A 16751-nucleotide genomic window follows, 5' to 3' on the forward strand; every position below is an offset into this window, starting at 1 on the left:
AGGCGCGTGCGGCGAGGGATGCTGCCACGGATGCCCAAGCTCGGGCCTTTGGTGAGTTTTTGTTCTTGATCGCGCCTTCCGTCTCCTGTATTTCCTGCATCTCATACTTTGTACCTGTGGAGCTAGAGGAGGAGTTGGAGGCTGTCCGCCATGAGGTGACAGACTTGCAGCGCCGCCTCGGCGAGGTGGAGGACCAGCGCGAGGCCTTGGAGGACGGCGTGCTCGCCGTCTTTCGTGTCATGGAGCCGCATGCGCCCATGCGGGTGGATCAGCTCCGCGCCCTCCCCGAGATCATCCGCTCGTTGGTGAGGCTGGGGATCCATCATGGCACCGCCGCTGCCTTGGCCTCCGTTCGGCTGCGCACTGGAGTGCACCTCGGGGCGACCGACCCCGGCTTCCCAGAGACCTCCAGCGCAGCGGTTCGTCGGCAGACCATGCTGGAGTTCGCCGGCTTCGGGCGAGTCATCGCGGCAGAGATGGACGTCGATGACCTTCTGCAGCGCGGCACAGACCCGGAGCTAGATGGCCTGTAGGGGCCCTGGCGAGACGATGATGGAGCGCGGGGCCGGTCGATGCCCACTTTTTATTTTGTTTAATTATGAAAAGTGTGTAAATGTTGTGCCCCAAGCCGTTCGTGCGGCTTGGGTGAATACCCGGGGCATTCGCCATGTGTGTGGCATCCCTAACTTATGTTTAAATTTGTGTTTGCTTCTCTTTTTTGGCTCCGTTTTCCGTCTCGCTCGGGTTCGCTTTTTTCGAAAATGTTCTGGCGTTTGGTTTTCGATTTGGCTACAAGAGTTCTTGTGTGTTGTGCGATGAGTGAAGCTGGTGCGTGTGTGCTGCGCGGTTTGTCCTAGTGAGGCCCCCGAGCACCTTGGCCTGAGAGTGCTCAGGGCAAGGGGCTGTAGAGATGGGAAACAACTGAAAGTAAGATGGTCCAAGACCATGGTCTGGCCCCCGAGCGCTTCGAGCCAAATGTGTATGGGTCGGGGTGCTACAAACCAGATAGTTGGTGTGTGCTGTGAGCATGTAAGAAATGCAGGATTCCGGCCCCCGAGTGATTCCGTGCCGGAGTGGCCGGGTCGGGATGCCGGGTGAGTGCAACGTGTTGTGCGTGGAGAAAAAAATCATCAGGTGTCGGGCCCCCGAGTGCACCGAGCCGGAAGTGGCCGGGTTGGTGCATTTGGACTGAGCAGCTAGTGCTTTTTACGGGAAGAAACGGCGTAACTGCTCTATGTTCCAAGAGTTGGTCAGAGTGTTACCGTCGGAGTCTTTTAGCTTGTAGGTGCCTGGTCGTATCACCTCTGTGATGCTGTAGGGTCCTTCCCATGGCAGTGAGAGCTTGTGCTTGTCCTTCGTCGACATGACCCGTCGCAGAACAAGATCTCCGACCTGCAATGTCCTCTCCCGTATGCGACTCTCGTGGTACCTACGTAAAGTTTGTTGGTAGCGAGCTGATCGATGTAGCGTAGCTAGCCTTGCTTCCTCCAAAACTTCCATGGCGTCCCTCTGGGCTTCAGCTGCCATCATTGGGTCAAAGGCTTTGACTCTTGGCGCACCATAGTCCAGATCAGAAGGCAGTACGGCCTCGAATGCGTATGTTAAGAAGAAAGGAGTCAGTCCTATGGACCGATTAGGTGTGGTTCGCAAGCTCCAGAGCACTGCCTGCAGTTCTTGCACCCAACGACCCACGAACTTTTTGAGCATGTGAAAAATGCACGGTTTGAGCCCTTGGAGGATTAGCGCGTTAGCTCTTTCTACTTGCCCGTTTGTGCGCGGGTGTCCGACCGATGCCCAGTCGATCCGGATCCCGTATCCTTTCACGAACTCTTGGAAGTAGTGACCTATGAAAGCCTTTCCGATCAAGGAGCATGGTGCGGCGTGGTGTCCGTAGATCCTAGCATGTATTTCGAGAAGGAGCTCCTTGCCCTGGGCAATGGGGATGCAAATCATGAGAATACCAGTCTCTGAGGGGCTACGCTTGTAGAGCTCGCCGTCGATTACAGTGAAGGTTTTGGCTCGTCGGGCTATCCGGCGGGCTACGTTACGATCCTTGGGGAGAACTTCGTGGAGGAGGTAAGCCAATAGGTCGGCTCTCCAATTTGTGTTGTCTGCCTGGCTTGGGCCGTATTGTTCCGTAGCGAGATAGGTTGGGCCCCCGGGTTCCTGGTCGGGGGCTGGGTCGGAGGGAGCGTGCTCTATTTTTTGCGCATGCTCCGCCTCCTCTTTTGGTTCTGTCTGCGGTCGGCTATTTCTCTTGTGCCGACGGCGCATTCAGATCATTGACGAAAATGCCGCTAGGTGCCGGCTGGCGCTTGGCAGCCATTTTTGCGAGAGCGTCCGCATCGGGTTTTTGTTTCCATGGGATGTGGTGAAGCTCCAGACCCTGGAATCTCCCTTCTAGCTTGTGGATTTCTTGGTAGTATGCGTCCATGAGCGGGCTCTCGCAGTTGGCGTTCTTCATGACCTGGTTAACTACGAGTTTGGAGTCGCCGTAGACGTACATGCGAGTTAATCCGATGTCGATGGCTATGCGGAGGCCGCTGATGAGTGCCTCATACTCTGCAACGTTGTTGGATGCAGGGAAATGGAGGCAGACCATGTACTGGAACTTGCCTCCTTCTGGGGAGACCAGGACGACCCCGGCCCCCGCGCCGGGTCCCATGACCGACCCGTCGAAGTAGAGGGTCCAGTACTCGTGAGAGATTTCTGGGGTCGGGGCTTGGACTTCTGTCCACTCGGCGATGAAGTCAGCCAGGGCCTGAGACTTCATCACCGTGCGTGGCACAAACTTGACATCGTAGCCCATTAGCTCGACTGCCCATTTGGAGATCCGTCCTACGGCGTCGCGGTTGCAAACAACTTCTCCGAGTGGGAATGAGGTGACGACCGACACCTCGTGTTCAGTGAAGTAGTGTTGCAGCTTCTTGGCTGCCATGACGATGGCATAGAGGAGCTTTTGCGTCTGCGGGTACCGCGACTTGGTGTCGGTTAGTACTTCGCTGACGAAGTAAACGGGTTGTTGGACCCTAAGGGCGTGTCCCTGCTCTTCCCTTTCAACCACCAGGGCGGCGCTGACCACATGGTTAGTGGCCGCCAAGTAGAGCAAAAGGGGTTCGCGGGGGTCCGGTGCGACGAGCACCGGCAGAGAGGATAAGAGAACCTTGAGGCGGTCGAGGGCCACCTGTGCCTCCTCCGTCCAGACAAAGGTGTCGGATTTCTTGAGGAGTTTGTACAGTAGTAGTCCTCGCTCTCCCAGCCGGGCGATGAACCGACTGAGTGCCGCCAGGCACCCGGTTAACCTTTGGATGCCCTTAACACCACAAATGGGTCCCATGTTGGTGACGGCCGCGATTTTGTTGCGGTTGGCTTCGATGCCACGCTCAAAGACCATGTACCCGAGGAGTTTGCCCTTGGGCACACCGAATGTGCATTTTTCACGATTCAACTTGATGTTGAATCTCTTGAGATTTGCGAACGTGGTGCTTAGGGAGGCAACCAGGTCATCCGCGCGCGGTGTCTTGACGACGATGTCGTCAACGTAGAACGCGACCGTCACCTGAGGCGGATCCGGCCGGTCGGGGTCGATCGGCGGGTTGATCTAGTCGGAGAAGCAGGCTTGCATGCATCGTTGGTATGTTGCTCCTTTGTTCTTGAGGCTGAACAGCATCGACACATAATAGTATGAGCCGAACGGCGTGATGAAGGATGTCGTGAGCTGGTCGGATTCCTTCATCGATATCTGGTGATAGCCCGAGTAAGCGTCTAGGAAAGATAAGATTTCGCACCCAGAGGTGGAGTCGATTATCTGATCTATCCTAGGCAAAGGAAAAGGGTCTTTGGGGCAAGCCTTGTTCAGGCTGGTGTAATCGACACACATCCTCCATTGACCAGTTTTCTTATTTACAAAGACTGGGTTAGAGAGCCAGTCAGAGTGATAGACTTCTTTTATGAAGCCAGCAGCTAAAAGCTTAGCTATCTCCTCTCCTATTTCCCTGTGCCTCTCGTCGTCGAAGTGGCTCAGTAATTGCTGGACGGGCTTGGATCCCGGCAAAATGCGGAGCTCGTGCTCGGCGACCTCCCTTGGGATGCCCGGCATATCGGAGGGCTTCTAGGCAAAAGTGTCCTTGTTGGCGCGGAGGAAGTCGATGAGCGCGTGTTCCTATTTGGCTGGTAGCTGGGAGCCGATCCGCACTGTCTTGGTTGGGTCGGCGTCGTCGACCGTGACCGGCTTGGTCTCGTCGGTTGAGACGAAGGCCGGTGCCTAGCTAGGCTTGCCAGGGTCAGGGCGGCACTCGGGTTTTCCAAAAACTCCAAAAACCTCAAGCCGTGGGACTTGTGATTCTCGGGAGTTTAGCTCTAGGCTAGATGGTCGAGAAGCAATTCACGGAGTCCCTAAACCCACCAAGAGAAAGCTTTGATCCCAAAAACCAACAAAAGAGAGGAAATCAATCTATGAACAAAAGATGAACGGGAACACAAGAGAGCTGCTCAAAAGGGTCCTCGATTTCATTCAAATTCATCGTGATTTACAGAGGACTTCACCTATACAAGAGCTAGACCTCCACCCATTCATCCACCCTCTTAAATTTGTGGACCTAGCTATAATCTAAACCACTATCGCCATGGAGACCTCGGCCTAACTCTAGAAAAGAGGGAGGAGCAAGGAAAAACAGAAAAAATGACTCGTGGCTTGGAGGCTCACCTGTCCAAGGGGGCAGGTGAGATGTATATATCCACCCTCGGGGGTGACCGGTCAGACCGGTTTCCCAAACCGGTGAGACCGATCCCTCCCAGATTTGACATCCACTCTATAAAACAACCTAAAATGCTCGTAGGGGCAAAACCGGAAAAGGGTACAAGATCTCATCTGACGGTGAAGTTTCTTTCTTCGACTCGAAGCCTTCTCCGTGATGCCGCCACGTCGATGCAGATCTGATCCGCGGTTTTGGAGGGTCCGCGAAACCCGCTGGGGTGGCCAGTTTTGTAAAAACTGCCAAAACTCCACGCGCGGGAAGATTCACGTCTCCACGCCGTGGCCCTAGACGCCGTTCCCCCCTCGGCCTTCTGACGGCCCTAGACGCCGCCCGATGCCCGTCACCTCCTCGCCCACAGTGAGGCCCTAGACGCCGTCGACGTCAATTCCTCCGCCAGTCCCGAGACCGACGCCCGTGCCTCCATGACTTGGTGTCTTCAACCGCCGTCCGCCAGCTTGGTTTTGTGGCGCAAACCAAGAAACCCGCCATCCACCGGCACTTGCGCCCTCGATCCAGGAGTGAACGCCACAGCTGCCGCCCGGCCCGAGCTCCGGTCCCGGCTGCCCTTCACCACCGTCCACCGCACGGTCCATCGGCCACAGCACCTCCACGGCAGCTCTCCGTCGACACCCAATGCCCGTGTACCTGCAACCAAAGACCAAGCACACGATCACTCTGCACAGTTGACAATTCACTCATCATAGCCAGGAGTGAGTACTGCTCATTCCTCAGTGTGTGTCCTTTGTTCTACCTCCAATCTATAAATGTCTTCATCACTTAATTTGTTGACATCCACCTTTTTGGTTTCTTGAAAAGCAAAAGCTTGCTATACTTAATTTATAGGACGGTGTAGATATGCATGCATTAATTCATGGTACACGTAGCTATAACATTTGTTGCTCTAGCATAAGGACAGGATGTGGTATGTCATGGTAGCTACGATATATATAATGAGGCCTTCTAGATAAGAGGAGCCAGCCAATTCCCAGGAGGACCAAAGCCGTATATAGCATTGAAATGACCAAAAGCTTGTTTACCTATACTATATATAAACTTGAAAGATAAATAGTATTTCATTTGTTCTTTCTTCTTAATATTCATGGTACCTTCCGCATAAACACTTTTGTTGTATAGGCATCGATTTTACCAAAGCCATGACCAGTTCTCCTTTGAAGGGCTCTGACCCATCTTGTAGCTAGGCTATTATTAAAGTACACTCTCCATGTAATTTTCAAGTGTTTTTGTCATATTTTGGTCCAACATATCACAAATGTATTCCTTTTTTTTCTCTTTCGTCGCTTAGAAGCGGCACATATTAAAAGAAGACGGGGTTAAAAATCTTGGGAATGGCAGAAACATGCTAAAGTACACACTTAATGAAATTTGTACTGCTTCATTAAACAATCAGTATATCAATCGAAACATTATATCTTTGAGAACTGACAGACTGTTATTATGTAAATAATAAAGGTTATGCTTTGAAAATCAATCCCTCCTATACATATAAAGGTCATGATCAATTTCCCCTATCAATCTTCCTAACAAAATCCGGTCTTAATAGGTGTAAATAATTTCTATCAAATTTATATAAGCTAAGATACAATTTAGGTAAAGGATGGTTTATTAGAATTTCCTCTTCCGGCAATGATGTGAGGTAGTATGAATGAAGCTTGCATTATTGTAAGATGTTAAATACGTAGTACTCGAGTTCCACAAATGTAACACCCTAATTTTCAGATTATGAACCCAAATTAAGTTAACTGGTTTTTGTTATAGGCTGATAAGGTTTTATTTATTTATCTTGCATTTTAGAGCATTCTTTGAGAATTAAATAATTTACTTAGCCTTAAAAAGAAATATAAGGAAAAATAGGTTGTGAGCATTCATGCTGCTTTGCATTGTTTTATTGTTTGTTGCTCAATTTGAGTTTGAATTTGAATTCTTAAATTCGAATTTAAATTGAATTGTTTGAATCAATTGCAAAATGGAAAAGAACCTCTCTCTTTCTTTCTTCCTGGTTTCCAGCCCGGCCCACTCTACCTTTTCTCTTTTTCCTTCTTTTCTTCCCGCGCAGCCCAGCTCGTTCTTCAGGCCCAGCTCGCGCTTGCGGCCCGTTTCCCGGCCCAGCCCGTCTCCCGCGCGCCTCCTCACCTCTCTCACCGCCAGGTGGCCCCCCACCTGTCGGGGTCGCCCCCGAGCTCGTGACCGAGCCGGACTCCCGGTCGAGTTCGACCATGTTCCCTGGGCCCGCACGCCCAGACACCTTCACCGCCCCTATATAAGCGCCGCCCCGTGCTCCCTTGATCCCTATCCGAAGCCGCAGCCGCCGCCTTCGCGAAACCCTAGCTCGCGCCGCCGTTCGCTCGGAGCTCGAGTTCCGCCGCCGCCGCGCCGTCGATTCGCCGCCGTCTCGCCGATCTCGACCGCCGCAGGAGCTTCGCCGGAGGTTGACGGGTCTCCACGACCTTTTTCCCCCCCTCTCTCTCTCTCTCTTGCTTTTCCGCACTCGGACTTGCTCACCGGAGCAAGCTCGCCGCACCACGCCGCCGCGCGAGCCTTCCGCCGCCTCTATGCCCCTCCCAAACCCCCTAATCGAGTTCGCAAAGTCGCGCTCGTGCTTCCCGTCCAAACCGCGCAGCAAACCGACCCCGGACGGCCGTTTTCGGCCAAGTCCGGTGAGCCGCCATCGCCAAAACCCACCGCCGGCGCTCAGCGCCGCCGCCTGCACCGCCGCTTTGCGCCCCGCCGTCCGATCTAGATCCAAGGGCCCAGATCTATCCCAAACCCAAGTCAAACAATCCTATACCAGTCAACCCCTGGCTTTTTGCAAAATAGCCCCTCAGTTTTCCAAAAATTAACCCACAGTCCAAGCCTTTTTAAGAATAATTCCAGAACAGTCTTTTTCTTTATGTTTTAGCCCCGGTTATTTCAAAATCTTTACAAACAAGCCCTTATAATCTTGTTTAGCCATAACTTCACTGTTTTAACTCCGTTTTTGACGATTCTTGCGCTCACGTGATCCTTGCAACGCGTAGAATAGTTTTGTGCTCTTGCTTTGTACTATTTATATTGTTTGGTGTACTGTTTCTTATTTGTTGTATATGTTTGCTTGTATGTGCTCGTGTGATGCGTAGACGACGCACAGTTCGAGGGTCAACAAGAGCAAGGTTTTGAAGACCCGCAGCAGCACCAGCAGTTTGAGGAAGTCAAGTAGCCCCTTGATCATACTTTTGTCCCAAATAATTCACAACTTATTCACATTTACTTTATTGCATGCATGTGTCTATAACATGATGGGAACCCAATTAAGGATTTTACCTAGATTATTTATCCATACCTTGATCAACCCGGTTGTTTTATTTATATTGGGTAGCTATGCTAGTTGCTTATACATGGATTATGGTTAGAGATATAAGATACAAATGCTACCTATGTTACTTCATGTTCTATGGTTATGCTGTTAAACAAGATCATATATTTTAATCGGAACATGGAGAACCACTCAGGAAAACAGTACAACCACAATACTATATGGCTCTAGTCTTGGCTAATTAATTAGAAACTCTAGCTTGAGACATTTTTACCGAAAGGGCAAGAGGGGTTGCATCGACGGGGTATAGCTCGGTCCTCTTGGGGTAGCAGCCTTTGTTAAGAAGCTGACCATTAGGGAGGGTTATGTCCGCTTTAACTTGAAATCTTAGCGGATTGTCACTTGTTAGGGAATCTTTGTAAAGGCCTCGTAGTGAATCCCTAGCTACTCACCAAAGGAAGTGTTTAAAAGGCTCGCGACGTCGGGCGACATGGGAAACACGAATTGTGGTGAAAGTGTACAACCTCTGCGGAGTTAAAACTAACCGGTTAGCTGTGCTCACGGTCAAGAGCGGCTTGGACCCTCACATGATAATTGAACTTGAAGATGATCTAAATCGATGCTTTATTTATGAGGTTGATGATGGTTATTTCATATACTTATTTGCGGGTTAATGGTATAAACTTACATCTAGTTAGTGCTTACTAATAAAACTTGATCAATTAAAAGTGCTTATCGCAGTTAAACCATGTCAGCTATTCCTTGATTCAGCCTTGCATGTAATATATAGTCGTTTCCTTGCCACTTGATGAGTACCAACCATAAGTGTACTCACCCTTGCATAACGCTGTTCAGACCAAGATAACAATTGCCCGGAGTATCCAGAAGACTTCGAAGAATTCTAGGCGTATGTCTCCCAGTCGATTGCTTGTGCTTGAAGATTCCGCTGTTACTTTGAGACGCTATTTATTTGCTTAAGGCTAAGATATTCGGTTATGTAATAAAGTCTTTAATACTCTCTTTCGTTATGACATTGTTATGATATTCGCTTTATTGTCTACCGTATGTGTGTAAACTGATCCTGGCGCACATATGAGAATGCATTCGGTTTCTTTCTTAAACCGGGTGTGACAACAAATTAGCAAAGAACAAATAATTTTTTTCCCACTGCAGATTAATTATAATTAAGTACAAAGATTAGAGTTACGATGCATTATTGTCTTACAAGTCTAATTGGAAATGGCCACTGGGCACTGGGATGTTCTAATGGGACTGTATAAGAAATGACCAGTACCACTTTGAGTTCAGCATCTCCTACGACTGAAGAAATGCAAGTAAACCTAGCTAGGGCTTGATGATTCTGCTCGATCGACGTCGTGCCGCTGCAGTAGTCCTTGTTGGCGTGATGCTGGTGTTGGACTCTGACCGTGACTTCAGCACCGGCAATCGCCCGTGCTAACGTGAAGCCCGTCGAGCCTGCGCAGTGCGCACATGTTCACATCACATACCTTGAAGGCGTGAATCCATCCAGCCGGGTGCGCACAACGGTGAGGGCGTGCACTCCGGTTGCTCCACCAAGTGTGGGAGCCGGCCTGCCGCTATGCTGACCAAGCCCATCGGCGCGACGTGGGTGCGATGCATCCAGGCTCCCTGACCTTGGCGGCTCGGTCTCGCAGATCAGAGGCGCAGCTTGCTGTCCTCGCCTCACACTTAGCCGATCCAGTAACTCAACATCCATATCAAGTTTGTCTCATAATAGTTTAAAAAATTATTAGCCAAATTATTAGTCAAAGATCGTAGAGTTTAAATTTTGATATACGTGAACGCCTTATAAAAAGTACCTACTAGTAGCATATGGCAGCGGAGTCGCGACGAGCGGCTGGTGCTTGCTTTGCTGTAAAGTCCTTTGGTTTGGTGCCCCACTCTTACAACTACTCCATCCTTCCACGTTTATATGACATGGTATAACATAGCATGGTCTCTCAAATAATACTTTGACCATTTATTTATCATATATTATATCACTTATGGTTATAAACTTATAATCATGGTAAAGTATATTTGATTACGAATCCAACCATATAAAGTTTATATTGTAAAAATAAAAAAATAATAGTCAAATTATTAGTCAAACATAACAAAATTTGAATTTTGATATGCGTGCGCGCCTTATAAACGTGGAAGGAATTAACAATATATATCACGAGCATCAATCGGCCGTACGTCTTGTCCGGCTGTCTGGGCTTGGTGGAGGTGCGCCGGCTGGAGCACGCCGACGTCCTAACATGCTGACCTGTTTAATTATTAATAATTATATGTAGGTTCGGTTTGGATCCAAGTGTTAATAAGTAAAAATGCTAAATTTTATAGCACTAACTCATCTAAATGAAAGTGCTAATAGAGTGGGTTAAACTATAGCCCAAGACTCAAAAACTTTAGCATATATATTTTGGTTAAAGAAGTGAGTATACTTCTATCTTTTATATACTGTAGATTAATTGTTGGATATTTTACAGAGGAGTAAATTTCATGACCGGTCCCTAAACTATCGGACGATTCTCATCCAGATCCCATACTATGAAATTGCATTTTTAGGTCCCTAAACTATCTAAATGGGTCATCTAGGTCCAATTCAGCCACACCAAACCCCATAAGCTGATGTGGCAGGCTGATTGTGCAGTGATATAGACCCTTACATGTGAGGCCTATATGTCGGCCTCCTCCCTCTCTCCTCCCTTATGAGTGCGGCGGAGCGCACCATATACCTAGTACTCCCTATCGAACAAGAAACCAATACTTGCGTAAGATCTACTTATAAGTATGGGTGGAGGTGGACATTCAATGTTGTTTTCCTGGGTCAGCCGATTAGTTGCGATGACATATATATACCACTTTAATTACTAAAGAATGTCTGTATTGGCATCTGTTCCAAAGTTGCAGAAACAAAAGCAGTTGTTGTGGTGAAGCCTGCTGCCCTGCTCTAATAAATCTTTCTCCCCCTCGTTCGTTGCTAAAAGGAAATACCAAATATATATATCTGGCACCAGTTCATTATCATACTGCTCCGCTCGAGTCTTCCTCCAATCTTGAGTCTTCACGTATAGTTTGTGCTTTAAAGCAGCTCCACCGGTCTTCCAATAATTCTTTCCCAATAATTAGTATTGGAAGATGTCTCAATAGCAGTTTTAGGATTATTGGGGGAGTTGCTTTTGCAGTCTCCTAATAACCTTCTCCCAATCCAACTATTTTATTGGGAGAGTCACAACTTCCCCTTTATTTAGGGAGAGATGAGATGAATTATTGGGATGTCCCAATAACTATTGGAGAAAGGGGAAGATTTTGGGAGACTGCTGGAGCACTAGTTTTATATCTACTCTCTTAATACGATAGTTAGATTGGGAATTGGGAGACTGCTGGAGATGCTTAGCCCCACACACTAACGCACCACATATACCAAGTGGCAGCTGAGTCGCGGCGAGTGCTGGTGCTTGTTTGGCTGTAAAGCCGCGGGTGTAGGTGCCCAGCCGTACTTTTCCAACTAATTAACGATATATATATCTGGCTGCGTCGCGTCTTCCTCCAATCTTGAGTCTTCACGTATTGTTTGTACTTTAGCCCCACGCACCACATATACCAAGTGATAGCGTTGTCGGGACGAGCGCAGGTGCTTGCTTGGCTGTAAAGCCTGGCGTAGGTGCCCTGCCGTACTTTTACAACTAATTAACGATATATATCACGATTCACGAGCACCAACCGGCCGTCGTACTAACGTGCTGACCGATTTGTTTATGATTATTAATGAGTTAAGGACTATAGATTATGTGTTCATTTTCTACAATGGGAGGCTTTTGGGAACTTGCTAGTGTAGTTCATTTCAGATATTCTTTACGGAGACAAGAGGTGCTCTTCGCAGGCCAGAACATACTTGGAAGTCGAGAGAGAAGCTTCCCATCTCGATCCCTTGCACCTTCGAGGCTGGGCAGCACCCGGGGACAGAGTTGAGCTCACTTCCTGCTCCGAGGAAGGAAACGAAATCATCAGCAGCCTCCTCCCAGTTTATCTTTCCAGTAAGCATCTAATTCTTCATCTTCTAATAATAACGCAGATCCATCCATTCATCTTCTGATCCAGTACCTTCTCTCTTTACAGGAATTGTCCAGAGCAAACGGACTGTTGCTTAATAATTTTACAAAGTTTGCGAGCTGCTAGATTACAAGAATTATTGTTGCACGATCACTGTATCTACTTTAGGTCAGTGAAAAGAAAGCCAATAATCTGCTCCTCCGACGGACCCATCCTCAGAGTCCAGCAAGTAAGTCGATCAAGGCCACTGTCCTCACATCGACCTTCTCAGTTTCCTTCCAAAGTTTTCTGATTTTTCTGCTGAACAAATGTCAGGTGTTATTGCCCACTTGCCTGATGCCCTGATCACGCCTTTCTTCAGTCCTACAGACAGATCGATCAGCTGAACCTACAGCTGCCACTGCAAGTTCAGAGCATCTGACATCACCATCTCTGAGTCTTTACTTCCCTTCGTGGAAGTCCCTGTCTCGTATGTATTGCACAAGTAAGATCGATTTACAACATTCACGTACGTATGGAATCCAAATCATGATTCATAAGGATTTACTCATCCAATGCTTAATACGCCCATTATTTCTCCAGGATAGCAAGATCTTCAGAGTCCAGCCAACATGAGCCTATCAAAGGCCACTGGGATAATTAACAGCATCAATGAGTTTGGTGCTTTTTTCCAGTTGCTCGGGTCTGCTGCCTCGTATATGCGTTCCAAGTGGATGGGGTCACAAGAGAAAAAACTTGAAGAAGATGACATACTGCAGGAGAAAAAACTTAAAGAAGATGACGTACTGCAGTTGCAGAGTGACCTTCGATGCCTACGTGAAACTCTACCTGCAATGTACAACCTTATTGATAGAGCAGAGTGGAAGAGCTATGTACCTGGTGTTGAACAGCACCTTCCAAATCTCAAGGATGCAGTGTATGATGCAGAGGACCTTTTGGCTGAGTTCGCATGGTATGAGCTGAAGGTGAAAATTGAGGGCAATGCAACCCAACTATCTCCTTTCATTGACTTCTTCCACAGCGTCACTCAAGGAAGCTTCAACAAAGTGGTAGATATCCAAAGAAGGCTTAGTAATCTTTCTAGCCATCTTGAGAAGATGGGCTTGCATGAGGAAACTCCACAGTTTGACAAATCACTCAGGCCAGTGACCACTTCTTTCCGCACTGAGCCAAAGATATTTGGTCGTGAGACGGAACTGAGGGAGGTGATCCGATTGCTTGGTGTACCGAACTATAGTAGCCGGTCTTCTTCAAAACGGAAGAGAACTTCTCACGCAGCATATGTTCCTGTTTTGCCAATAGTTGGAATAGGGGGCGTTGGAAAAACTACTCTAGCCCAAGAGATCACCACCCTTCAAAAGGTCAAATCCCACTTTGACAAAATCATATGGATTTGCGTCTCTGATGAATTTGATGAGGAGAGGTTTACTAAAGTTCTCATAAAATCTCTATCAGGTAAAGAGGCAATAGCTGATAATTTAGATGATCTTCAACAAATTCTTGCTAGTGAAGTTGGAAAAAAGATGTTCTTGCTTATCCTCGACGACATTTGGCCTAATGCCTTGAATGATGATGGGCGTTGTTGGAGAAAATTTTGTGCACCTCTCACAAATGTACTTCAGGGAAGTATGATGGTAGTGACCACAAGGTTTGCAGAGGTTGCTGATATAGTGGGCACAATGGACTCATTTGCTTTGGAAGGCTTACAAAATGATGTATTTTGGCAGTTTTTCAAATTGTGTGTGTTTGGGTCTGAGGATTATCACATTGATCCACAATTAGAACAGATTGGTAAAAGCATACTTCCAAAGTTGAAGCGCAATCCTTTAGCTGCTAAAACTATTGGAAGGCTATTACAAAAAAGCCTTAACCCTGCACACTGGAATGGTATACTAAACAGTGAATTGTGGCAGCTTAGACAAAAGGAGGCTGATATTTTGCCAGCTCTTCGGTTGAGCTATATGTATCTACCTTTCAATTTGAAGAGATGCTTCTCCTTCTGTGCTACATACCCCAAAGATTACAATTTTGACAAATCTAGTCTTGCTGAAATTTGGGTGGCAGAAGGATTTGTGGAACCTCAAGGTAGCATCCCACTTCAACATATTGGTGCTCAATACTTTGAAGACCTTGTAAATTTGTCCTTCTTCCAGAAACATCGTGGTGCATACGTAATACATGACTTGATGCATGACATGGCACAATTTGTTTCGAAGGACGAATGCTTCATTGTAAAGAACTCGAGCGACCTTGAAAAAATTCCACAAAGTGTTCGCCATCTATTAATACTGCCAATCACCAATGTTAATCGGTCCAACTTATTGAGATTAGGCGAGTGCACAAAGCTGCGCACTCTGCTTTGCAACAAGCCTTTGAGCAGTGGCAGTTTATCTTCAGCAATGGACTGCTGGTTTGAAAAACTTTTGTGCCTGCGTGTTATTTTCTGTGCCTCCACAGAGAAATTACCAGAAAGTATTGGCAACCTGAAGCATCTCCGGTACCTTGCAATATCCAGAACTTGCCATATTCGGAGCCTGCCTTCGTCATTCTGCAACCTTTATAACTTGCAGATTTTTTATGCTAGGAAATGCGAATTCGAAAGTTTACCCAGAGGCATCAGCAAGCTGATCAATCTGCAGAAGTTTGAATCAAAAAATACTCCCTTAATGGAAGTTGATGCTGCAGAGTTGAAAGACGAACTCAGTTTTATTGACAAATTTAATCCGCATCCAAGCGAGCTGACAATAAATAATCTTGGTGCAATGAGCAAGGATGGTGCAGCAGAAGCCGAACTCAAGAAGAAAGAATATCTGAATAGTCTGACTCTGATATGGTCTTCCTTAAGATGCCAAGAGCACAATGAGATAGAAGTACTTCAAGCTCTACAGCCTCCCACCAACATCAAGTCTGTACAGATTGAGGGTTATCCAGGTGAATATCTTCCTAGCTGGTTTCGTGGTTGTGATGGACCCGAGGCCATGTCATTTTCTGAGTTACCTACGGCGACAGTTGACAACAATAATATTAGCAGAGCCAGGACCATTTTCCCATTATTAACAGAGGTAAGCATTAAAGGGTGCCGAAACTTATCAGGCCTGGAACAATTTCTACATCCAATGACTTCTGTACCAGCCATCAGCAAAATAGTTATTGAAGATTGCGCAAGTGTAAAATCAGTACCAATTGAATGGCCCCCTTCCCTTGAACAAATAAGCGTGTCCAACTGTCCAAAAATGACACATCTCTCGGCCCCGTCTGCAAAGAAGCTCGAGCTGAAGTTTAAGATTTTTGGATTCAACATTGAGTGTAGTTCCCTCACCTACTTGCATATACATTCCTCCCAGCTGCCATCCATTGAACTAGAAAAGTGGAGTCTTCCAGTACTGCAGAGGCTCCACATCAGTGAGTGTGGTTGTCTGAAATTTATTAGAGAATCTGAGCACATATCCACGGGCCTTTCCCTTGGCTTGGCCAGAGCCAGAGGCAACACTGCCAAATTCCCGTTACTCACTGACCTAACTATAGTAGACTGCAGCAAGCTGGAAAGTATTGATGACCTCCTAACACATGAATGCCTCCCTACCATCGAGAGTATTAGTATTTGGTCTTGTGATTTGCTGTCCCTGCCCACCAAAAGATTTGAGAGTTTTCCTTTTCTGAAGAATTTGGACATCTGGCGGTGTCCACGTCTCTACTGGCAAAGAGAAATGGTGTTACCATCGTCCCTCCAGAAGCTCAGCTTACGCAGTTGTGGGGATTTCTCTGCCTGGTCTCCTAGGTGCTGCCTAGAGAACCTGACCTCCCTTGAGTCACTAATGATGGAATCATGCCGAGGTATAGTGTCCATTCCAGGTGATCTTTGGAGCAGTAATCTCAAGTCACTCCAAAATTTGTTGATTGCGGAATGTCCAGACCTTGTCTCAATTGGTGGACCGGAAGCAATTGCAAACATAAATACAGTATTCATTCAAGGCTGCCCAAAGTTGATGGAAATAGAGCAGCTGTGGTACGTATCTTAGGAAACTTGTGGATTGCACCTTTAAATTATCTTGTTTTCACATGTGAGATTATATCTTGGCTAGTTATATTTTGTCCACAGTTATTTCAAACATGTTTTGCACTCCGACTACCACTTGCAGTTCCATTTACATTTTCGTTTTTGGAGAATAGTCCTTTTGCTAATCAAATGTTCTCTACTTATGCAGGTTTGATGCGCCAGGCCCACAGGACATATAACCAATATCGCTGCCTCTTGATGATCACCTTCTTATCTCTATGTTCTTAGACATAGACAGTTACGGCTATTAGTTTGATAAATCAAACCATTTAGATACTTCATTATGCGATCATTCTATGAATTTTGGTTGGACGTGATCGTTCCTCCTTATTAAACTGAGACATCATGTTGTGCGAAATAAGATATGATGGATTAACCCCTCCAGCTCAGACAAGATGATTAGGTTTGGAGTTGGGATTGACCCCTCGTCTGTTTGGTCTGTCGCATTTTTATTCATATGAAAAGTTCGATGTGTTCATCTCAAATCTACAACAATATTTCAATTTTCCAATTTTCTGGAAGGCACAGGCACCAGAATAGGATT

At 47.1% G+C, this 16751-nt stretch overlaps 1 protein-coding gene across 1 annotated transcript; it reads left to right on the forward strand.

The window, feature by feature from the left end:
* Positions 1 to 11736: 11736 nt before the first annotated feature.
* LOC120655419 (putative disease resistance protein RGA3) lies at positions 11737 to 16686 on the forward strand. Its single transcript, XM_039933254.1, has 5 exons — positions 11737 to 12134; positions 12217 to 12379; positions 12466 to 12634; positions 12733 to 16156; positions 16356 to 16686. The coding sequence occupies exons 4-5, from the start codon at positions 12762 to 12764 to the stop codon at positions 16384 to 16386; spliced, it is 3426 nt and encodes a 1141-aa protein (XP_039789188.1). The 5' UTR covers positions 11737 to 12134; positions 12217 to 12379; positions 12466 to 12634; positions 12733 to 12761; the 3' UTR covers positions 16387 to 16686.
* The last annotated feature ends 65 nt before the right edge of the window (positions 16687 to 16751 follow it).

This window comes from Panicum virgatum, chromosome 1N, assembly GCF_016808335.1.
Source record: "Panicum virgatum strain AP13 chromosome 1N, P.virgatum_v5, whole genome shotgun sequence".
NCBI lineage: Eukaryota > Viridiplantae > Streptophyta > Magnoliopsida > Poales > Poaceae > Panicum > Panicum virgatum.

What these genes read in the sequence shown, in the direction of transcription:
- LOC120655419 (XM_039933254.1), top strand. Translation starts at nt 12,762, where the DNA reads ATGAGCCTATCAAAGGCCACTGGGATAATTAACAGCATCAATGAGTTT. An exon ending in ATGGAAATAGAGCAGCTGTG is followed by an intron (nt 16,157 to 16,355) that starts GTACGTATCTTA and finishes CTACTTATGCAG; the next exon opens with GTTTGATGCGCCAGGCCCAC.